The sequence below is a fragment of the Myotis myotis genome, unplaced genomic scaffold (assembly GCF_014108235.1).
Source record: "Myotis myotis isolate mMyoMyo1 unplaced genomic scaffold, mMyoMyo1.p scaffold_m19_p_8, whole genome shotgun sequence".
In the NCBI taxonomy this organism is placed as follows: Eukaryota; Metazoa; Chordata; class Mammalia; order Chiroptera; family Vespertilionidae; genus Myotis; species Myotis myotis.
The window spans coordinates 46,800,169-46,824,560 of NW_023416390.1; the positions used below are offsets into that span (position 1 = coordinate 46,800,169).

The window sequence follows — 24,392 nt, forward strand, 5'->3', positions numbered from 1 at the left end:
GAATGAAACTAAGAGAAATATGCTGTAATGAATGAAATGTGGACAGCCTCAGAGGAGGGAATAAAAACCAGAAGCAGACACATGACAAATGAGAGTAGACTCAGGAAAATGGTATGTATGGGCCTGTTTAAAGCAATGGCTGATCAATGGTAGTAAGTCATGTCAAAAGAAAAAATGTCTTCCAAAGAAAAGGAGTAATTGCCAGAGTCTAGAAAAGAAGGGCTCTAAGAACAAGAATGTAGCATTGTAATTAAAAATCAAAGAAATAGTGATGACTTCCCCATCTGCAGAATCTCTTCCTTGCACGTTGATTCTATGCTTACCAAGCAATCTTGTGGTACTAATCGGACCTAAGTATTCTAACTGGAGAACCTATTAGTTTCTTTTGTAAACTGAAAATTTGCCATTCTAATAAAATACAGCAGCGCTTCCTTAAAAATTTAGTTTTATGTGGCAGTCCCTCTGAAATTAGTTGACTTTGAATGTCTTAAGATCATATTCTGTGGCTATAAACCTGGACAATGAACTATGACAACTTGATCAAGTACTGCTTCAGGCGGGCCAGATTCTTAAAATGAGAGCTCTATCTCATTTTCTCAAATTGCAACAACTTAGCATTCTGATGGCAACATACACTCTCAGGTAGTGTGGATAAAGGTAATAGTGTGAGCAAATAGAGGTTTTTCTCTGCCTGCATCAACTAAGTCATCCTTTTCCCAGCAAATGGCAGAACTTTTACAAAACACTTGGAGGTTTCCAAACCCTAAGCTTTCCTATAATAATTACTATCCTCTCCAATAAAAGAGAAACATGGTAATTGGTGTACGACTGCTACCCTTCCCATTGGCTAATCAGCGAGATATGCAAATTAACTGCCAGCCAAGATGGCGGCCGGCAGCCAGGCAGCTTAAAGCGAACATGAATGAGGCTTGCTTGCTTCAGTGATGGCGGACTCCAACGTTCCCCGCCTGCCTTGCCGGCCTCTGAGCTGGCAGTTTGAAACATTGTTACAAATATAGAAGCTAAACAAAACCCCAGAAACCAGCTTTCAGCGAGCCGGGATCTCAGAGCTGGAGTTCATACAGAGTTTCGATTATAGAACACAAACAAACCAGATACCTGCTTTCAGCAGCAGAGGCCTCAGAGCTGGAGCCAGGGCTAAAGCTGGCCCAGAATTAAAAAAACAAAAAAAAAGAAAAAAAGGAGCGGTTGGGAGCTTCCGTCACCCACCAGCCTGAAAACAGCCCTCTGCCCCTCACCCAGACTGGCCAGGCACCCCAGTGGGGACCCCCACCCTGAAGGGTGTGTGACCAGCTGCAAACAGCCATCATCTCCTCACCCAGGCTGGCCAGGCACCGCAGTGGGGACCCCCACCCTGATCCAGGACACCCTTCAGGGCAAACCAGCCGGCCCCCACCCGTGCACCAGGCCTCTATGCTATATAGTAAAAGGGTAATATGCCTCCCAGCACCGGGATCAGCGGAGCCGCAAGGCCTCCCGGCACTGGGATCAGCGTGACAGGGGGCAGCTCCCAAACCCCCTGATTGGCCCTGCTCTGTGTGTGACAGGGTGCGGGGCCACAACCACGCCCCCCCCCCCCCCCACGGGCCCTGCTCTGTGTGTCACGGGGTAGAGCCATAACCTCCCCATCAGCCCTGCCCTGAGTGTGACAGTGGCGGCGCCCCAACCCCCTGATCGGCCCTGCTCTGTGGGTGTAGAGGGCGGTGCCTCAACCCCCCCCCCCCCCACGGGCCCTGCTCTGTGTGTGACGGGGTAGAGCCATAACCTCCCCATCAGCCCTGCCCTGAGTGTGACAGTGGCGGCGCCCCAACCCCCTGATTGGCCCTGCTCTGTGGGTGATAGAGGGCGGCGCCCCAACCCCCTGATCCGCCCTGCTCTGTGCGTGACAGGGGGGAGCTCCCCAACCCCCTGATGGGCCCTGCTCTGTGCATGACAGGGTACGGAGCCCCAACCCCCTTGATGGGCCCTGCTCTGTGCGTGACAGGGGGTGGCGCCACAACCTCCCCATCGACCCTGCCTTGAGTGTGACAGGGGGCGGTGCCCCAACCCCCCAATTGTCCCTACCCTGAGAGTGACTGAGGGTGGCATCGCAACCTCCCGATCTGCCCTGCTCTGTGCATGACAGGGGGCGGCGCCCCAACTCCCCAATCGGCCCTGCTCTGAGCCTGACCAGGGGCTGCACCTAGGGATTGGGCCTGCCCTCTGCCACCCAGGAGCAGGCCTAAGCCAGCAGGTCGTTATCTCCCGAGGGGTCCCAGACTGCGAGAGGGCACAGGCCGGGCTGAGGGACCCCGCCTTCCCCCCGAGTGCACAAATTTTTGTGCACCGGGCCTCTAGTCCTATATAATAAAAGGCTAATATGCAAATAGACTGAACGGCATAACAACAACCAGTCACTATGTCGTGCACTGACCACCAGGGGGTCCGCACAGAACATGGCGGATGTTGACAGCAGGGGGCAGAGTGCAGAACATGGTGGGCGTCGGCAGTGGTGGGATGGTGGAGCAGTGAGTGGGGGCGTCAGACCAAGGCGGGGTGCCGGTCGCTGTCATCAGGGAGAGCCTCTGGTAGTTACTGAAAACTTTTTGTTCCCATGAGCCATGGTACTGGTCGGCATTCGCACCTGCTGCCGGCGCTACTGCTTGCACCCACTGCCAGCGCCCGGCGCCGTCCCAATTGCCCCTTTGGGGTTCTCCACCTCCCCCTGCTCCTGAGGGGCGATCGGGGCAGCAGCCGCCCCATTCGCACCCACTACTGGCACCGGCACCAATGGCTCCATACCTTCAGTGGGTTTGAGTGGGGTTGGCACCATCATTGTGTGGGAGCAGCAGCGGCGGGAATGGGGCTGCCGGCAGACAGGGAACTGGGGGCCGCGGTAGTAGGGGCCGGGAGAGGGCATGGAGTATGGGCTGAGACCCGTCCCTGTGCCCACTGCAGCCTTGTGGCCCACAGTTCCTTTCAAGGTGCACGAATTTGTGCACTGGGCCCCTAGTGATTAATAATTCTTCAAATTAAAAAAGGCTTAGGACTTTCAAAATATTGAAAAATTTGTACAATTTAAGCAACAGCTGAAAGAACTAAAAAAAGCAATTTAAATCAGCATGCTTTGCTTTAGCTTTTTGAAATTAGGGAACTGTCTTGATAAATAGTCCCAGAAAACTGATTTTTATAAAATCTGTTTACATGCTTGGCTTGATCCTCTTTCTAAATTGAGTTTTATGGTCATTGCAATTTTGTCTAATTCTTGGTTGAAATCAGCCTATCTATTTCTGAAAGCCAACAGTTTCCACAAAGTCTAAGAAATCTTCCCAGCAGCTAGAGAAAGTTACACTGTATTGTCCCATTGTTGAAGAGGGGAATTAGGAAAATAAAATAAAACTGAACTATTTGATTAAAATAACAAAACAAAAAAAGGCTATTAGCTCTTAGGTCAGTAAAAAAAAAAAAAAAAAAAAAAAAAAAAAAAAAAAAAAAAGGACTATAGTCTATATACCAGTCTTCCTAAATATGTACTTTAAAAGAAGAATTATTGCTCGGCCAGTGTGGCTTGGTAGTTGAGCTTTGACCCATGAACCAAGAGGTCCCAGGTTCAACCCCCAAAAGGGGGACATGCAGGAGGCAGCTAGCTAATCCATGTTCCTCTCTCATTGATGTTCCTCTCTCTCTATCCCTCTCCTTCCCTATCTCTCTTAAAAAATAAAATTAAAATAAAAAAAAAATTAAACATTTTTTAAAATGAATTTAGGTTCAATATTCTAGATCGGGGTGGGGAACATCCGGCCTACAGGCCACATAAGGCTCTTGAAATCAATTGGTCTGGTCCTGCCAAGGCAACCACAGGCGGGAATCAAAATTCAATAAATCTAGGAGCTTTGTTCATAGCAACATAAATTTATATTAAGTGAATTATATTCAATGAATGATGTTATAAATATCCAAATGGCCCTTGGCAGAAAAAAGGCCCCCCACCACTGTTCTAGGTCAACGCTTTCCTTTTTTCAAGAGAAGTCTTATAGTAAAGCAATAACTTATCTTTTTTCAAGAGATGTCTTATAATAAAGCACTAATAAAAGACAGACATGCAAATTGACCTTACCTTCGCTACGCCTTAAGCCACGCCCACCAGCCAATCAGAGCAACTATATGCAAATTAACCCAACCACAATGGTGGCCAGCAGCCACAGAGCTGGAGCAAGCAAGAGGCTTGGTTGCCCCAATGATGGAGGAATCCAAGCTTCCCGGCTCTGAGCTCCACTCAAAGCAACAAAGTTTCAATTATAGAAGACAAATAAACCCCAGATACCTGCTTTCAGCTGGCTGTGGCCACGGAGCTGGAGCAAGCAGGAGGCTTCCCTCCTGCCCACCCTGGCTGGCTCTGAGCTCTTCTCAAGGCTACAAAGTTTCAATTATAGAAGGTAAATAAATCCCAGAATTAAAAAAAGAAAAAGAAAAAAAGGAGAGGCTGGGAGCTTCCGTCACCAGGGGGCATGGCCAGCCTGAAAACAGCCATCAGCCCCTCACCCAGGCTGGCCAAACCTCCATGGGGTGAGGGTCCTCACTGGGGCGGGGGGGGGGGGGGGCTTGACCAGCCTGCGAACAGCCATCAGCCCCTCACCCAGGCTGGCCAGGCACCCCAGTGGGGAACCCCACTCTGAAGGGGGTGTGACCAGCTGTAAATAACCATGAGCCCCTCACCCAGGCTGGCTAGGCACCCCAGCAGGACCCCACCCTGATCCGGGACACCCTTCAGGGCAAACCAGCCAGCCCCCATCCGTGCACCAGGTCTCTATCCTATATAATAAAAGGGTAATATGTAAACTAACCCTAACAGCAGAACGACTGGAAATGACTGGTCACTATGACACACACTGACCACCAGGGGGCAGACGCTCAATGCAGGAGCTGCCCCCTGGTGGTCAGTGTACTCCCACACAGGGGAGCTCTGCTCAGCCACAAGCCAGGCTGATGGCTGCCAGTACAGCGGTGGTGGTGGGAGCCTCTCCCGCCTCCTCAGCAGCACTACGGATGTCCAACTGCAGCTTAGGCCTGCTCCCCACTGGCAAGTGGACATCCCCCGAGGGCTGCCGGCTGCCAGAGGGATGTCTGACTGCCAGCTTGGGCCTGATCCCCCCAGGGAGTGGGCCTAAGCCAGCAGGTGGACATCCTCCAAGGGGTCCCAGACTGCAAGAGGGCATAGGCCGGGCTGAGGGACACCCCCCCCCCCCCAGTGCACCTATTTTTGTGCACCGAGCCTCTAGTTTCCAAATGAAAACAATCAATTTTTACAACACCTCTAAGTTTAAGCAGTTATAATTTAATCTAAAAATGACCTTACCTGCCTTCTCCACCCCATGCAGAATTTGGTGTAATAATCACTTCTCGACAGTTATCAGTGTCTGTATTATACACATAAAGTTTCAATGGTTTTGTTTCATGTGTTTCAATAAGGCTGAACAGATCTTCAGACTGCAAAAGCATCACAGGAGAAAAATATTTTTATGTTACTGAACTTTAGAACAATGAGCCTCAAACCTGGCTAATATCAGAATAGTAACCTGGAAACTTTAAAAAACACACACACACAACCTTGCTGGGTGGCTAAGTTGGTTGGAGAATCGTCCCGTACACCAAAATGTTGTGGGTTTGATTTCCAGTCAGGGCACATACCTAGATTGAGGGTTTGATCCCCAGTCGGGGCACATACAGGAGGCAACCAATTCATGTTTCTCTCTCACATCAATATTAATGTCTCTCTCTCTCTCTTTCTCTATATCTAAAATCAATAAACATATCCTCAGGTAAGGATGAAAAAATGAAACACATACACACAGATTGTGGGCCTTGCCCCAAACATAAACATCATTTCTTAAAACTGAAACTCAAACAAGGTTTTATTTAATATATGACCTATTTACTACATGCAAAGCCTATGTCCACTTTCATAAGACCTAGTCAGCAATTTTAGTAAAACACTTCTACACACAAATCCTATGTATTCTGCCTTTGCTCTCTATGAGTAAGACCTGATTCTCTGGGCACCTTATTTTTTCTCTCATTTTTTGATTTAGCAATATATACTTTCACTAGCTATCAGGCAAGGAAAAGGATTAAGAGAGCTGGGCCAATTTTGTGACCTCTTCTTAGGAAGAGAAGATGAAAATCAATAACCAAAATGAGGATTTGATTTAGCCTTGAGGTACATAAAAGATTTTTAAAAAAATATATTTTATTGATTTTTTACAGAGGAAGGGAGAGGGACAGAGAGTCAGAAACATCGATGAGAGAGAAACATCGATCAGCTGCCTCCTGCACACCCCCTACTGGGGATGTGCCCACAACCAAGGTATATGCCCTTAACTGGAATTGAACCCGGGACCCCTCAGTCCGCAGGTCGACGCTCCATCCACTGAGCCAAACCAGTCAGGGCCATAAGAGATTTTTATATGCCTTACACAAAATCTGTGCAACTGCTACACAGTATGCATTTTCCCCCATAGCTATACTAATGAGACACCTCCCAGATGTTCTGTTTAACTCCCTGGCATAAGTGATCTTGACCGGCAAAGACCCAAATTTCAACTCTAATTGCAAATATGCACATATACTTCTGAACTTAAACATTAATAAGAAAATGTTACATAGTTTTCTTTAATAAACAGACTAATTACCTCATTCATGACAGTATCTGCTCCAATGATATAATCACTGTGAGGTCTAAGACCTGCCCGTGCCGCTGGAGAATTTGATTCTACTTCCTATGGTGACACAAAAACACAGCCCAAAATTAATATACATAAAATAATCTTCCAAATTTTATAGCTCACAGTCCTTAATTATAGTGATTAAAAACCCCTACATTTGTAATTGTCTTGTTATGTCACATAATCTTTAATATTTAAAATACTTCTATAGCTATCTCCTCTAACATTTCTTCTCATAACAGATAAATCATTATTTGCTTCTCTTCCTCATCTCATGCATTTAAAAAATAACCTGTATTTTAACAGCAATGAATTCTGATTTTCAAGAACTAAAATAGCCTAATAATAATAATATCCCTACAAGCTCAACCAAATTGGAAATCACCACTGATAAAACACCTTTCTACACTGCTTCTTAAACTGCAAGTAGCAGCTTACAAGTGATACGTACCAACACATGCCAAACGTTTTCATTTGCCCCATCAAAGCTGCAGAAACGAATGCTCACTCCCAACAAGCCCTGGCCACCCCACATGTTACTTGGTGTGACTGAGGTCTCTCGCAGCTCCAGTGTTTTACTACTGTAGATAAGCATTTTTACAGGCTTTTCAACATTTGCTTTCAGTAGATCCTTAAGAGTATCATTGTCTTTATTCTGTGAACACATAAAATTATTTTTCTTAATAAATAAAAATGTAACGTTAACTATCTTAGTTTAAGCATCCTATGGCCTATTGGAGTAATATTAATCAACACAAAGCATTCTATGGGCAAAGGTTTCATTAACATCCCAAAATTCCTCCAAGTAAAAGAATGTTAAGAAGTTAAGAACAATTCTTGTTAGCAACAACTTCTGACTTTTTTCTAATAGCTAACTACAGATTATGGAATTTGCAACCCAAAATGGATTGAAGTGATCTAGGGCTTCAGTGATAAAACCCCAAAAATATTCCATAAGAAGTCATATTACTAACAGGATTGGTATGACTTTGGTTTTAAAATCTAAAACGTTTTCTGGCATTGAAGTTTAATTTTGGATTCTACTCCTAAATATAAAGTTTATTTAATAGGAACTGGCAGGAAAAAGAAAATGGAAGCAGTATGTTAAATATTTCATTACATAAATGAATAAAGGCCATTATGTAGAAGATGTTGGTAAGTAATAAAAACAACACTTCTGTGAAAAAAATAAGCCAACCAAGTAGCCACTGTCATAAGAATTTCCTTTGCTGAAATTATACAATTCCCTCCCTACAGGGCTTTATTATAAGTAAACTGAAAGCAACTTATAAAAAGTAGTTTTAATTCTGCATTTTTGGAACACATCTATCTGGTTCTAGTAACATTACTTATATACACAAGAAAACTGACAAATTGAGAGTCATTTGTCAATAACCTACAAAAGTTTGACATCTTTAAAAAAAGCAAATGTTTTAATATTATTTTTTTCTGCATAAAAACATTTAAATATTTAAAATTTAAAGTCTCCAGTGATTTTAATCCCCTAAAATAATTGCTGGAGTGTCAAGTATATTATTTTATATTTGACATTTTCATACGTTTACTAACAATTAATTTTACAAACTGGTAACACACTTTGTAACTAATGAATAAACACCAGTCCCATATAATCTGAAAAATTCCATTTTCAAAAGATACAAAATACTACACAAGAAGGTACAAAAAGCTGAACTTACTAATCTTGAACCATTAATAGAAACAATAAAATCAAAGAATGGTTCCAGTCCAGCTCTATGTCCTGGGGAATTTTCTTGTACCTGTAAAAACAAAAATGCCAATATGAAAAATACAAAGCTTAATTAAAAATTGTAAGTAAAATTTTTAATACCCATTTCTTCTGTAAAACTAGATTAATTTTATCAATAAAAATTTATAGCTACACACTAGTTCTCTCATTTCTCTTCATCTATTCCAGAAAATAAATACCCTTGCAGCTTCCTAAATTCTACCCATTCTTTATGTTCACCTCCTGATTGAGGCTTTCCCTCTGATTCTATTAATACCACTTTCTACTTTTTGGAGGCAGGTTGCGGGGCAATCCTCCGAGCATTTAGCACATGACACAACAGATAGTAATTTATTACAACTAAGTGACAAATTCAAATTAATTTTGGGAGCATTTATTCCATAACTACTACTAGCAAGGAACAATTCAATTACTAGTTAAAACTAATATAGGATCATAGTGGCTGGTGTCAAAACATTTATAATCTGTGGAGAAACAGGCAAGAAGAGAAAGGGGAGACAGAGGACATATAGGCCTCTAATAACTGTGCTACAAGACCAAAAAAAGTAAGAGTTAAATGTAGATATAAAGCTCTAAAAGAAAGATTAATTCTAATTGAAGAAACTTCACACACACACACACACACACACACACACACACACAAACTTGAACTGTACTTTAAAAAGGAGGTAGAACTTTCAAAGGTGAAAATGAACAAGGGGATAAGGACATCTGAAAGTTGAAGAAATGATATGAGTAAAAACCCTAAAGGAGTCTGAAAAATGAGGATGATAACATAGTATAGCTAGACAACAGGGTGGTGTGGGATAGAAATACAGAATTATAGGTTTTGAAAATCAGAAGTCCTTTAATACAAGAAAAGGTCTGTGGGTGGTGTCAGGGAACACTGCCACTACTGAAATGATATGCTACATTTTCTATGAATCAGCAGTTTTCATCAGATTCTCAAAGGATTTCTCCATGACACAAATAAAGTGTTGAAAGCACTTAAAAGAATTTTGGGCAATTCATTTATTTTACAGGTGAAAAAAACCATTTTGTTGCTTGTCTACAGGCCATAGCTGGCTAATGGTAGAGGTGAAACTCAAAAGTACATTTTACAACTATTAATCCAATAAGGAGGCTGCTGGAAAGAGTGCAGCCAAATTTATAGAGGACTTTAAGTGAAAGAGTAGGACTATTTAGCTTCTCAACAACTCAACTGTTTAGCACCCAACTTTGAAATGGATTAAAATTACCTATTAAATTTTCTGAAATTGAAATAATAAAATTAGTAGCTGGTAGTATTAGTAATATGACAAGCAAAAAAGTTAATATAACCCACTTTGCATCTCTCTATAATCCTATCTAATAAAGAGGGAATATGCTAATTTACCCTTATGCCGTTGCAAAGATGGCGGCGCCCAGTCCCCTCAGCCCCACCAGGGCGCCTGCCTCCAGAGTCCCCCAGTCCTCTCAGCCTCCCAGACGCCCAGGGCTGGCCTGAGGCACAGGCAAGTCTCAGATGGCGGCTATTTAGCCGCCCAGGGCTGGTCTGAGGCGCAGGTAACCAGGGCCAGTCGAGGCTTGCACTGCTGGCAGTGGCAGCAGCAGAGGTGTGATGGGGCGTCGCCTTCCCCTGATCGCAGGGTCGCCTCCCGCCCCTGAGGGCTCCCGAACTGTGAGAAGGGGCAGGCCGCCTGAGGGACATCCCCCCCTCCAGTGCATGAATTTTCATGCACTGAGCCTCTAGTATTTTCATAATGTTTTAAGGAATTGTTATTCTGCTTTGATGTTATTAAATACTATCAAATCTATCCTGTGAAAACAAAGTTTGAATTGATATTTGTAGGCTGATTTTCTCTAACCGTCTAAAGAGTTTTAATAGTCAATTCTGAGGCAAAGCAAATAACAGATACATACATTCATCCATACATAAATCTGTAGCTATTTACACAGTAACAAATCATTTTAATGCTTTCAAAATTGAACACAGATTGTTTCCAGAATATGTCCCTTTAATATCTGACTTCTTGAATTAGTATTACCTTTATTTAAAGCCAAATTATACTATTATTGCCTCTGAAGAAGTAAAACTAAATTTTTTCCCATTTGTCACAATAAGGAATAGTTAGTTGTCCATTATAAAGATGCTTCAATGTTTAATTTAGTAAACCTGTTTGATTTTGCTTTATGCAAATTACCCTGCAAATGTGAGACTTAATCATTTTTTAAATTAAGTAAGTTAAATTACCAAAGGGATTTAAAAGTGTTACCTTTAATAAAAATAGTCAATATGTATTTGTTTAGTTTCTGTATACTCAAGTTTTCTTAAATGGGGGCTATTATAGTCTGCATACAGGGTGGGGCAAAAGTAGGTTTACAGTTGTGAGTACATGAAATGAAGTTTATTCCTATATTATTATTAATCAATTAGTAGAGGCCTGGAGCACAAAATTCATGCACTGGGGGGTGGGGGTCCCCTTCGCCTGCCTGCAGTGGAGGCGGGAAAGGCTCCCGCCACCGCTGGTGTATTCACCAGCTGTGAGCCCAGCTTCTGGCTGAGTGGCGCTCCCCCTGTGGGAGCACACTTACCACCAGGGGGCAGCTCCTGCATTGAGCGTTTGCCCCCTGATGGTCAGTGCGTGTCATAGCAACCGGTCGTTCCACTGTTCGGTCGATTTGCATGTTAACCTTTTATTATATAGGAGGATTGTATAACTTTCTATATGAACAACTGTTAACCCTTTGTCCCACCCTGTATTGTCAAGCAAGCAAACTGTCTAGAACCCAAAATGGCAGATAGATTTCTCCTCAAATGGCAACTCTGCAAAGGAAAATGGTGGCAGCTTGGACCTATGAGGCAAAGAAAAGTGAAGTCAAGTCACAGCTGGCTGGGAAAAAAAGAGTCAAAGATCTGCCACGTGTGAAATGCCTGTTTATTAGGATCTTATCAATTAGGTGCAAAATGCTTCAGGTGTGAAGATAATTAGCATTAAGCCCTAGAACAGTGGTTCTCAACCTTGGCTGCACATTAGAATCACCTGGGAATCTTTTTAAAATCCTGATTTCTGGGCCTCATCCTCCGGGAATTCTGTTTCTTTGTTAAAAGAAATGAGAATGTGCAGCCAAGGTTGAGAACCACTGCCGCAGAAGCTCCTCAGAGTGAAGTTTCTCATTTAATAGGGCCCATTATCTAATAATTCTATTTTATCTAGAAACTAACATGTCCACTGATCAATTTCACACTTCTCCACTGAGGCTGACAAAAGTTTACCTTTTAGTTAAAAAAGGCTAAAGACAATGCTTTTTGTAATGTCATCACCAACTGAGAAAGTTGGTCTCACATACAGAATCTTATCATGCCACCTTTCAAGTATAAAGTTTTACTACCATTTGTTTGAAATGCAAAGTCTTCAATACCAGTAGGGGTATTATTCCCCATAACTCAAAAAAGATTCAATAACTAATTTTGAATTCTAAAATAAATAATATTTCTCTAGCTCTATTTTTTCATTTTCATTTGCTACAAACATCAATCTCCTCTCTGTTTCTAATGGACCTTGAAATTAATTTCTTTCCTAAATTTATTTATATCATTAGTACCAGCACAATTCTAGTATTTAGGTATCTTAATTACTGCTAAGAAGCCAGCAGAGGGAGCCCTAGGAAATGCTCTCTTGACCCTAATACACAAAGGAAATTTCCTACTTTTCATAGCATGGAAAGTAAGATCTACAACACAGCAAATGAAACATCCACACAGGTAAATTTCTCTGGCAATATTATTCATTGATAAGAATCACTTAGCCATCTAATCTCTCAAACACAGATTCCCACTTCAATACATTTTGTCCCCTATGAGATCTGATTATTTATCGTGTTTCCTTCAAACCATCTTAATTAAATATGTACACATACATAAACACACACGGTTATGCAGGCTACTTAGCACTTATTATTGGGCCAAACATCACAAATTTAAGATGAAGAGGTTAAATTTAAATAATTAAGATTTTGCAAGATTTTAAAAAATGTACCGTGAGTCCTGGCTGGTTTGGCTCAGTGGATAGAGTGTCAGCTTGCGTACTAAAGGGTCCCAGGTTCAGTTCTGGTCAAGGGCACATGCCTGGGTTGGGGGCTCGATTCCCAGTAGGGGGAGTGCAGGAGGCAGCCAATCAATGATTCTCTCTCATCATTGATGTTTCTCTCTCCTTTTTCCTTCCTCTTTGAAATCAATAAAAATATATATTCTGGGGGAAAAATGTACAGTGAAAAGATAATAGAGGTAGACTGACTTGGTTTTGAGGCATGGTTTTGCCTACTTTTTAGTAGCGTAAGCTGAGGAAAGTTTATCTTTATGGGCTTCAGTTTTCTCATCTGCAAGTAGGGGATAATGTCATCTACTTTACAAGAATATTGTAGTGACTGAATGAGTGTAAGTTTATGAAATGCTTAGCTAAGTCTCTGACATATGACAGGAGTCCTAGAAATCTGAAGCTATTCTTTTTAACTTTTTAGTCACCACCTGAGGGCAAATCTTTATAACCAACTAATCCTGGACACTACATTACTTTTCTAACCATGTATTAATTATCTCTCACCCATTAAAAAACACAAAAAGCCTGCTAGGAAGGGAAGAGAAATAATTTTTTAAATGTTGTTTCTCAAAAATCAATTCTGGATGGATGATGGATCTAAAGATCAAAGGTAAAACAAAAACGCTTTTAGAGAAAAACACAGAATATCTTTGAGATCTTCAAGTATGAAGCCTTCTTAAATGGGACACAAAAAACTACTAACTATAAACTAAAAAAATTGATAAGCTAAATTATACTAAAACTACAAACTTCTGCTAGTCAAAAGATAATTAAGTAGAAAATACACTTTCAACAAAGGAAAAATTTAGAATACTGCAAATCAGTAAGAAAGATAGACAATAAAACCACAATGAGATACCACTTCATATCTACAAGAATGGCTAACATAAAAAAGACAATAATGAGGCTGGACAATAAATAATGTGGAGAAACTGGAACCCGCATACATTGATGGTGGAAGTGTAAAATGGTGCAGCCACTGTGTAAAAGTTTGGCAATTCCTCAAAATGCTAAACACAGTAATCATATGACCCAGCAATTCCACTCCTAGATATATAACCAAAAGAAATGAAAACATGTCCATGTAAAACTTGTACACAAATTTCATAGCTGCATTATTCATAAAAGCCAGAAAATGGAAACTCAGCTGATATTCCTCAGCTAAAGAACAGATAAACAAATTGAGGAATACCCATAAAATGGAATATAACTTGGCAATAAAAAAGGAACCAAGTATTGATAGATGTTACAACATGAATGAACCTTGAAAGCATTATACTAAGTGAAAGAAGCCAGTCATAAAAACCATATATTGTATGATTCCATTGAAATATCCAGAAAAGGCAAATCCATAGAAAAATAAAGTTGATTCGTGGCTGCCAAGGGCTGAGAGTAGGAAGGAGGGAGAGTAACTGCTAACAGGAAGAAAGTTTCTTTCTCAGGTGATAAAAAGGTTCTGGAATTAGATACTAGTGATGGTTGTACAACTCTGTGAATATACTACAAAAACCACTGAACTGTATACTTCAAAAAGTTGGATTTAATGGCATATAAATTAAATCTCAATAAAGCTGCTAAAAATGGAGAAAACATTTCAGCAGACACTAAACAAAAGAGGATACAAAGTGGCCAATAAATATGAAAATGTGCTCAACTTCAATAGTCATCAAGGAAATGCAAATTAAAACCACAATGCCATACCACTACACACCTATCAATGGTCAAAATAAAAAAAGATAGAAAATACTAAGTATTAATGAGGATATGGAACAATCAGAAACCTGATGGTGGGAATGTTAAATTAGTCAATGACTTGGCAATATCCATTAATACTGAAATATGCACACCTTTGACCAAAAATTCCACTCTTTAGTATATCCAATAGAAATGGGTATACATGTTCTCCAATACATACAGTATAATGGTTCACAGCAGTACTATTTGTAACAGCACCAAACTAAACAGCAGAATAGATAATTTTTGGTATATGCAGCAGAATTAAGTTCTTGACTTTCTCACCTCACTTTCTGATCCTCAGTCATTAGAAAGTTTTATCAGATTTAGCCTGAATCTGTGTACAGATCAAATAGTTCTATACTGGCTGCTTTCCAGGGAAACATCAATCTCTTCTCCTGGGATCAAAAGTATAACACTTTATACTAGACTAGAGGCCTGGTGCACAAAAATTTGTGCACTCGGGGGGGGAAGGCGGGGTCCCTCAGCCTGGCCTGTGCCCTCTTGCAGTCTGGGACCCCTCGGGAGATAACGCCCTGCTGGCTTAGGCCTGCTCCCGGGTGGCAGAGGGCAGGCCCAATCCCTAGGTGCAGCCCCTGGTCAGGCTCAGAGCAGGGCGGATTGGGAGATTGCGATGCCACCCTCAGTCACGCTCAGGGTAGGGCAGACTGGGGGGTTGGGGCACTGCCCCCTGTCACGCACAGAGCAGGGCCCATCAAGGGGGTTGAGGAGCTCCCCCCTGTCATGCACAGAGCAGGGCCGATAAGGGAGTTGGGGCACCGCGCCCTGTCACACACAGAGCAGGGCCGATCAGGGGGTTGGGGCGCCGCCACTCTCACACTCAGGGCAGGGCCGATGCGGAGGTTATGGCTCTACCCTGTCACACACAGAGCAGGGTCCGTGGAGTGGGGGTTGGGGAGCTCCCCCGTATCAGGCACAGAGCAAGGCTGATCAGGAGGTTGGGGCGCCTTCCCCTGTCACGAACAGAGCAGGGCGGATAGGGAGGTTGTGGCCCCGCCCCCTGTCACACACAGAGCCGCAGGGCGATCAGGGGGTTTGGGCGCTGCCCCCTGTCACGCTGATCCCGGTGCCGGAAGGCCTCTCGGCTCCACTGATCCTGGTGCTGGGAGGCATATTACCCTTTTACTATATAGGATAGAGGCCTGGTGCATGGGTGGGGCTGGCTGGTTTGCCCTGAAGGGTGTCCTGGATCAGGATGGGGGTCCCCAGTGGGGTGCCTGGCCAGTCTGGGTGAGGGGCTGAGGGCTGTTTTCAGGCCGACTGAAGCTCCCAACTGCTCCTTTTTTTCTTTTTTTTTTTTTATTCTGGGCCAGCTTTAGCTCTGGCTCCAGCTCTGAGGCTTCCGCTGCTGAAAGAAGGTATCTTGTTTGTTTCGGTTCTATAATCGAAACAATGTATAATTCCAGCTCTGAGATCCCGGGCTCGCTGAAAGCAGGTTTCTGGGATTTTGTTTAGCTTCTATATTTGTTACGATGTTTCTTAAACTGCAGGCTCAGAGGCCGGCAAAGCAGGTTGGGGAACGGCAAAGCAGGTTGGGGAACGTTGGTTTCCTCCGTCACTGAAGCAAGCAAGCCTCATGTCAGTTTCAAGCTGCCTGGCTGCCGGCCGCCATCTTGGCTGGCAGTTAATTTGCATATCGCCCTGATTAGTCAATGGGAAGGGTAGCGGTCGTACGCCAATTACCATGTTTCTCTTTTATTAGATAGGATTAGGGGCCCGGTGCACGAAAATTCGTGCACTGGAGGGGGGGGGGGTCCCTCAGCCCAGCCTGTCCTCTCTCACAGTCCAGGAGCCCTCAGGGGATGTCCTAAGCCACAGTCTGGCCTCCTTCTTTGGGAGGCGACTGGGCAGATCAGGGGAAGGCGCTGCCCCCATCACCCCACTGCTGCTGCCACTGTCAGCCCTCCTTGGCCCTTGCAGCCGCGGCTTTGTCTGGAAGGACATTCGGAAGACATCCGGTCTAATTAGCACATTACCCCATATTAGTATAGATCTGGGTCATATCTTGACTTGAGGGAGAGAGGGACAGCAGGGTTGAAGGGAAGAAGAGTTTGGGGGAGGCGGGAGAAGGGGTGGCAGTACTCTTCTAACTGCATTAGTTTATTTATGAGGGCTACAGAACTGCTACCTTAAAGTAACAAAGGAAATTACAAGACTACTTTCAGAACATGGATATTACCATAATAGGTATTTTATAAGGTGATATACAAAAATACAATTGCCCAAATTTCTGGCTGGTATATGAATTACCTTAAGTTTTCTAACCATGGAGATGTTTCCATAAAACTGGCTCAGTGGAATGTGTCTTCTCTGCACCATCAATTGCTTCCTCCCACATAAAAGGTAGGTAAATCCCTTTGAAGGACTTTCTGTCTACACCATCATCTTCTCTAGCTCTCAATTTAATGTTAACACTCTCACTTCTGCACTGTTTTTAAAAACCGTAGAGATGTTAAAAAAGACTATAAAAATAAAACAATCAAGTAACACCTAAATGAGGATTCATTTAAACTAGACACATAAAATGATAGGAAAAGATTTGGAAATGTGATATAATAAAAATAAACTCTAAATCTTTCAGTTATAAAAGATACACTTTTGGAGTCAATGAGCTCTTCCACATCTGAAAAGGGCCAGTTTCCCAATTTGTGACTTGACACAAAAGTGTAGTAAATAATTTTTTAGTAGACTAAAAGAGTTCAAGCCTCCCTGCTAAAACATTATTCTCAACTAGAGGCCTGATGCATGAAATTTGTGCAAGAGTAGGCCTTCCATCCCCCAGCTGCTGGCACCGGCTTCTCTCTGGCACCCAGGACCCGGGCTTCCCTTGCAGCCCTGGCTTCATCTAAAGTACATCCAGTCTAATTAGCATATTATGCTTTTATTATTACAGATGTTCTACCAAAGTAACTCAAAGAGCACATTCTCCTGACACTCAACCCATGATGTAACTTGTAACATATGAAGCAATTTGAAATAATTCTAATAGTAACTAAAAGGAAATAAAAACCCATTATTACATAGCAGCTTCCTAGAAAAAATCCATATAATTAATTAGTAAAAAGATGTCAAAAGTAAAGTTTGCTCCAAAAGAATAAAAAACTCTGACAACCTGTCGCCTCATTTTATACTATTCAATGTTTATATAATTAGACAATATTAAAATTCAATAATTTGGGAAAATGTACGTTTTAAGTGAAATCAAAGGTAGGATTTAAGGTTGTAGATATGTACTTATAACAACAAAAGAATAGAAAAATTAAATGCCCAACATCAGAAGGTGCTGTTTAACCCAACTATGGTACAAGAGACTACTCTGAAGCTAAGTGAAACAGGAGGTAGATCTATGTGCTGCTATGGAAAGATTGCGAAGATGGGTTATCAAATGAGAAGACCAATGTAACAGTCTGATGCCAACAGTTATAAAAGGGGGGGGGGGGAGAAGAATAAAAGGGAGGAGGGTGTAGCAAACATTATCTATAGCCCTGGGCGGTTTTGCTCAGAGGTTTCAGGTTTGATTCCTGGTCAGGGACATATATCTGGTTTGCAGGTTCAATCTCAGACCCTGGTCCTGGTTGAGGTGCGTGAGGCAGAATCGATGTGTCTCTCTCATAGTGATCTTTCTTTCTCTCTCTCCCTCTCTTCCACTCTTTAAAAAGCAATGGAGTCCAGCTAGTGTGACTAAGTGGTTGCGCTTCAACTGTGCTGGGCTGCATATCTGGCGCTTTGGCCAGACGGGTCATGCTGTGCTGCCTGTTCCTAAAACACATAAATAGGAAGGTGCTGACATCAGGCCAGGCCTTGAGATATGGTCTCATGGCCCCTTCCCGGCATGCAGGCCTTCTTTCTCAGAAGGCCCGGAAGTCTCATTCCAAATTTGGGAGACAAAAGACTGGAAAAAGTATAAGTAAAGAGAGTTTCCTCCATATTGGGGGGCCCAGAATTTGAAAGACACATTTTCTCTGGGCCTCCACAAAATTTAGTAATAAAATGTAACTCCTGTGGTCATCGCTGTAGTTCAGCCTCTGCTTCGGCAGGGTGCTGTAATTATAGTCGCTGACCATGGAAGTTGGCACTGCAGTTCGGCCTTTGCTTTGGCAGGGTGCTGTAACTGTAGTCAGCTGGCCAGCTTAATAAAGGCTCTTAAATTTAAATTCTGAGTCGGTGGTCTATCTCGCTGAGTGAACCCATAACACAACCTCTAAACCAGGAGGTCACAGTTCCATTCCAGGTCAGGCACGTGCTCTGGGTTTTGGGTTCCTTCCCCAGTGGAGGGGGTGGGGGGAACACACAGGGGGCAGCCGATCAATGATTCTCTCTCATCATTGATGTTTCTCTCTCCCTCTCTGAAATAAATAAAAAAAATATATTAAACAAACAAACAAACAAAATCAATGGGAAAACATCCTCAGGTGAGGATTAGCAACAACAACAAAAAAGATATGAAGAAATTATTTATGATGGTTACTTCCAGGACAGGGCGTGGGGGCATAAAATAGGATCAAACATGAAAATACATAAATACATAAAACATAAAGAGTAAAGTACGCTGTTCAAAGCAGAAAATTTGGAAACATTTTAAGGTTGTCCCTAAAGATTTTTTTTAAAAGAAGAATCTAACAATGACTATGGAAAAATGGGAAAACTATAAAGTTCAATCTGAACTGTAGGAACTTTAAAGTAATAATAATAAAATTAGTATTTCAAAACCCAGTCATATAAGTTTTTATTACTAACAAGGAAATGGCCAGGAATTAATGAAAACTTCTAATTTAATCATTCTAGGCCTTGGTGAACACTGGTGATTTTATTCCAGGGTTAACCTGCCATATATACTCTGGTTTACAAGCTCAGTAATCCAGTGGTGGAATATACTGATGTACATTTAAGCAATAGCAAATGAAAGGATTTTTTACAGAGAGGAAGGGAGAGGAATAGAGAGTTAGAAACATCGATGGGAGAGAAACATCCATCAGCTGCTGCCTCCTGCACACCTCCTACTGGGGATGTGCCTGCAACCAAGGTACATGCCCTTGACCGGAATCAAACCTGGGACCTTTCAGTCTGCAGGCCGACGCTCTATCCACTGAGCCAAACCGGTGAGGGCAAGGAAGATCTTTCCTTTTTTTTTTCAAAAAATATATTTTATTAATTTTTTACAGAGAGGAAGGGAAAGGGATAGAGAGTCAGAAACATCGATGAGAGAGAAACATCGATGAGCTGCCTCCTGCACACCCCCCACTGGGGATGTGCTCGCAACCAAGGTACATGCCTTTCACCGGAATCGAACCTGGGACCTTTCAGTCCTCAAGCCGACGCTCTATTCACTGAGCCAAACCGGTTATGGCAAGATCTTTTCATATGTTGGGATTTAACATAGTTCTTGCCACTTTGAAAACAAAGATAAGAAAACCAATTACAGAATCAGGGGCAGAGCAGGTTACATACTCAGGTACATTTAAAAAATTCTCTGCCTGGTCAAAGTGGCTCAGATGATTGAGCACAGTATTGTGCACCAAAAGGTTGCTGGTTTGATTCCTGGTCAGAGCACATACTGTACCTAGGTTTCAGGTTCAATCCCTGGTGGCTGGAGCAAGTACAGAAGGCAATTGATTAGTTTCTCTCTCATATGGATGTTTCTCTCACTCTCTCTTTCTCCCTTCTTCTAAGTTATGTCGTTGGGTGAGGATTTTAAAAAAAAATTATCCTAAATTAGATTATTATTATTATTATTTTAAAACTCTCTCTTATAAAACTCGAACAAATAAGAATTTCTTCATCTTTTGCAACATTTATGCTCCAGATGCAGATAGAAAACAAAGGTTGTCCCTAGTGCTTTTAAAAATCAGATTTATAGATTAATAACATCTGAAGTATAGAATATGTATGTGTGCCGATTTACTGAGGTGCAACTATGTGAAGAAAATACACTTCAACTTGTTTTATGGCAAATGAAGTTATTAATAGAAGTCACGGAATTGGAATCCTTTTGATGTTTACAACTTTCTAGGAGACTTTTTAAACTCATTAACACTGTGTTTTCCTGATTGCGCCTATTAAAAAATATCACGAATCCCCAAGGACTCATGGGTACAGTCAGTCATTGGATAATACTGAATAACACCGCCAAGAGCAGAGAACTCGAAATCAAACCAGACAACGGACGGAAAAGTACTGCCGCTAACTTGCACTTCGCACCTGGAACCTGACACTTCTTCCATTTCCCCTCGCTCTGCAGTACTTGGGGGTTGGCTTAACTGAAGGGAAGGGAAGGGAAGATGGTTTATTAACAGATTCTCTTTATTGTGCTGCGAAAATCGTTTGCCAGCCAGTGTGTGCCTTCAGGGGGGATTCTTAGTACAGCGGAGAGACAACAGGAGGCGATAATCTGAGGATCAGAAAGGGGACTGATCACAGCCCTATCGCACAGGTATGGGGGTACCCGAGGAGGGTGTCTGCCTAAAACACGGGTGTAGGCCCGACAGAGATGCTGGGAACACCAGGAAGTGCACTGTCGCACGTTCGGGGGAAAAGGCTCTTGCCGGCGAGGAGCCAGCATCTGGCGGTGCTCTACCGCACCCCGAAACGGCGCTGCACTCGGGGCCACGCTGCGGACGATCGCGCTGCCGCACGCAGGTGTCTCGGCGCCCGGCCCTCCAGGCTCCTAGCAGACCAGCCCCTCGCGGGGAGGCGGCAGGCGCTGTTCGCGCCGGCGGTCCATGCAGGAGCAGGGGCTTGGCTAACGCCTTGTGCGGTGCGGCTCCCTGCAGCCGGGGACGGAGGCTGCTTGGCTGTGTTTGCATGGATGCTTCAACGTCCCCCGCTCTCCTTGACCCCTTTCTCTACACCTCCATCTCCACCACGCCCCGAGCAGCCCCAGGAGGAACAGGACGGAAGTTCCCCCGGCCAGGAAACGTGGGAGAGGAGGACGGGAAAGGTCCGGAGCGACGCCGGAGCGGGAGAACCAGTCAAATCCGAGTGTATACACTGAAGCGCGTCAAACCGGCTCCTAGGACCTAGGCCATTTCCTTCTGTTTGCCTTCCTGGCCCCGGCGGACATTCAGGCGGCGCCGAGGGGAACGAGCACCTGCCGTCGCATCCTCCGCCTCCGGTCGGCGGGTGCCAGGCGTGCTCTCCTCGGAAAACTCCGAAGGTACCTCCGCCATCACCTCTCGGCAGAGTCTGCCCCCACGCCTCGGAGGAACTAACTTTGGACACTAAGAATTCAGGGGGAGGGGACGCGGGATGTCGTGCGGAGGAAAAGCAGCCAAGTTTGTTCCCCGGCGAAGTCGCCGGAGGCCGTCCCCGCTCCAGCCCGCCCTCCCACGGCGGGGGGCCCGGGCCCGGGGGTTGCGGGCCGGCGGGACGCGAGTGCACTCTAGACCCGGCCTCGGCACCGCAGCGGCCGCGGCCGTCGCTCCTTCCTGAGGTCGGGCCTGCCAGCCTCGGGAAAGGCCCGCCTCCTCCAGCCCGCTGCTCCCGGGCCGCCGTCGGACCTCTTACCCGCAGGACGTGGTAGCCTTCCGTGCCACCGCCGGGAATCTCGACGCTCTGCGAAGCGCCCATGGCGGCGGGCGATCCGTGGCCGGGTCGGGCTCCGCGCTGTTCCCCGCCCCCCGCCAACCGCCCTCTCGGCTCCTCCGCTGAACACTTGGGACGTGGCACTCGCTGCCGCCGGAGAGCCGGGCCGCACTGCCCGCCGGGAGATCGTCTCCGCGGCAGCCGGGGCCGCAGCGCCGCCGCCGACAGCGCCACCTGCCGCGAGCTCCCGGAACTGCCTGAGCGTGCGCAGGTGGGGTGGGCGGGCCGGAGAAGGAGAGCGGGGCGGGGCCTCCTCGTGCTCGCGAGAGAGCGGACGTGCCGCTCGTCCTGCCTGGGAAGCTGGCTACGGGACCCCGGCTGGGACAAGATTCATCTCCCGAAGATTCTTGCCCGCAAGTACGGCTGCTGGGCAGCAGCTCCTTTTGTGGCCGGAGACAGGAAGAAGGCTGCTGGGAAGAATAGGGGCGAAGGCACCGCACTGCTTCCCCGCCATTCCCTGTCTTGTCCCAGGTTGGGCGGAGGAGGGTGACAGTGGCTCTCCGTAGACCGAATACCGCGTCGGCTCAGCTCAGCTCAGTTGTATAAAGGGAAACGTGCCATTTGTCAAACGGCTGTCCCCGAGTCATGGAGGGCCCCCCAAGTACTTTTTTTCTTTGTTTGTTTGCTTTCCCTAATGGTGAGAAGAAGATCAGCACAGTTGGATGTCCTTTGCGTTCCACCGCCTGCGGCTGGGTTCCCCATTCCTCTTCCTTCCCGTCGCCAAGTCCTATTCACACGTCCTACTCCATGTGAAAACCCCCGTTGCCCAGGGGTCAGTTGGACCATCACCAGTGGTGTGTTCTGATGAGAAGCAATGTGAAGTACATATTCCAGCCCAAAATGTTTGACTTGCTTCCATCACATCTTCAGTGAGCGCTTCTAGTTTGCAGGAATAGCGAGGATAGAGCCACGAGTAAAATAACATCACAAGGAAGCGACCAGGCAAATAGAGGAGGTGGACTGTTCTTCAGAACAGCTGGCCAGTGCTTTTCACCAAGTTAGAATAATAAGAAAGGGACTATACTGGTTAAAGGATATGTGAAGGCGCCTTGGCTGGGTGGCGGTTGGTTGGGGCCTCCTGTACACCAAAAGGTTGTGGGTTCAATTCCCGGTCAGGGCACATACCTAGGTTTAATCCTGGGTTGGTCAGGGTGCATACGGGAGGCAACTGATGGATGTTTCCCTCTCCCCTCCCCCTTCCCTTTTTCTCTAAAAATCAAGAAAAAGAAATCTCGGGTGAAGATTTAAAAAAAAGAAGAAGAAGACATATGAAGGACATAACCAGGAGATGCAAAGTAAAATCTTGAATCGGACTAATTTGGAGAAATTAGGTGTAGAGGACATTTTTGGCATAATTGGGAAAATTTGAATATGTACTGAGTAGTAGGGGAAAAAAGGCATGTATTGACATGGAAAAGTGGAAAGTATTGACTGGAAAAAAAAACAGGTTACAAGACAGAAGGTCTCTAAACAATATGAAAGCATTTTTTAAAACTAAATACATATAAATACATATGTATGTATATTAAAATGTGGAAGGATATGAACCAAGGGTTGCAGTGGTGATCTCTGGGTGGTGACAGAGGTAACTTATTTTTAGTTTTGCCTGGTTCTATGTTCTATAATGCCCATGGGCTGCTTCTGTAACAATACAATATTATTTAAATTTAAACATAAAAGTCTATTTAACTTTCTTTGCTGTCAATAAACCAATACCAGGTTTTTAGGACGCCTACTAAATACATAAATACACACATGAACTACCCAGTTATTAGGCTCCTGAAGAACAGGGCCTGCAGTGGAATCGGCTCGGTGTTCTTCTTCTTTTTTTTTAATATATTTTATTGATTTTTCACAGAGAGGAAGGGAGAGAGATAGAGAGTTGGAAACATCGATGAGAGAGAAACATCAATCAGCCGCCTCCTGCACGCCCCCCACTGGGGATGTGCCCGCAACCAAGGTACATGCCCCTGACCGGAGTGGAACCTGGGACCCTTGAGTCCGCAGGCCGATGCTCTATCCACTCAGCCAAACCGGTTTCGGCAGCTCTGTGTTCTTAATACTTAGCAGAGTGCCTGGCAGCTAATTCAACAAGTTAATTTAATGCACAGGAATAAATATAAGAACTAGATTTGATGGTAATGTTTTGTTCTGCTTGGCAATTGTAGTCCTCTTTATGGTTTTGTAATAGGCTGTTGCTATGTCCAGTGGTCAAAATTTTTGTTTCCTAGGCATCTGACACAAGCCATGGTTTGCAGAACCCAGGCTGTGGGGCCTTTGGTCGTTCATGAGCAAATCCGGTCCTTGGAGCTGTGTCACATTTCCACCACACATGTGACTACCTGCTATTCCCCATACAGACCATTTCCTTTCTTACCTTCTTGCCTTTATTTATGCTAATCCATACATCTGGAATGTTCTTTTCTACATTTTTCTACTTAGACAAATTCTAACCAGCCTTAACACTTATCTCAAATGTTACTTATG

At 44.3% G+C, this 24,392-nt stretch overlaps 1 protein-coding gene across 2 annotated transcripts in view; it reads right to left on the bottom strand.

Moving 5' to 3' along the window:
* The window catches only part of GORASP2 (golgi reassembly stacking protein 2), a 45,049-nt gene extending 23,009 nt beyond the window's left edge, over positions 1–22,040 (bottom strand). The window contains exons 1-5 of one of the 2 annotated variants that reach the window (XM_036318984.1): positions 21,828–22,040; positions 8,420–8,500; positions 7,174–7,377; positions 6,690–6,776; positions 5,357–5,487 (exon numbers count right to left, since the gene is read on the bottom strand). In XM_036318984.1, coding sequence (XP_036174877.1) covers positions 5,357–5,487; positions 6,690–6,776; positions 7,174–7,377; positions 8,420–8,500; positions 21,828–21,890 — 566 coding nt within the window. In that variant the 5' untranslated portion in view covers positions 21,891–22,040. The remainder of the gene's footprint in view (positions 1–5,356; positions 5,488–6,689; positions 6,777–7,173; positions 7,378–8,419; positions 8,501–21,827) is intronic. The other variant, XM_036318983.1, reaches the window with a different exon arrangement.
* Between the last annotated feature and the right edge of the window lie 2,352 nt (positions 22,041–24,392).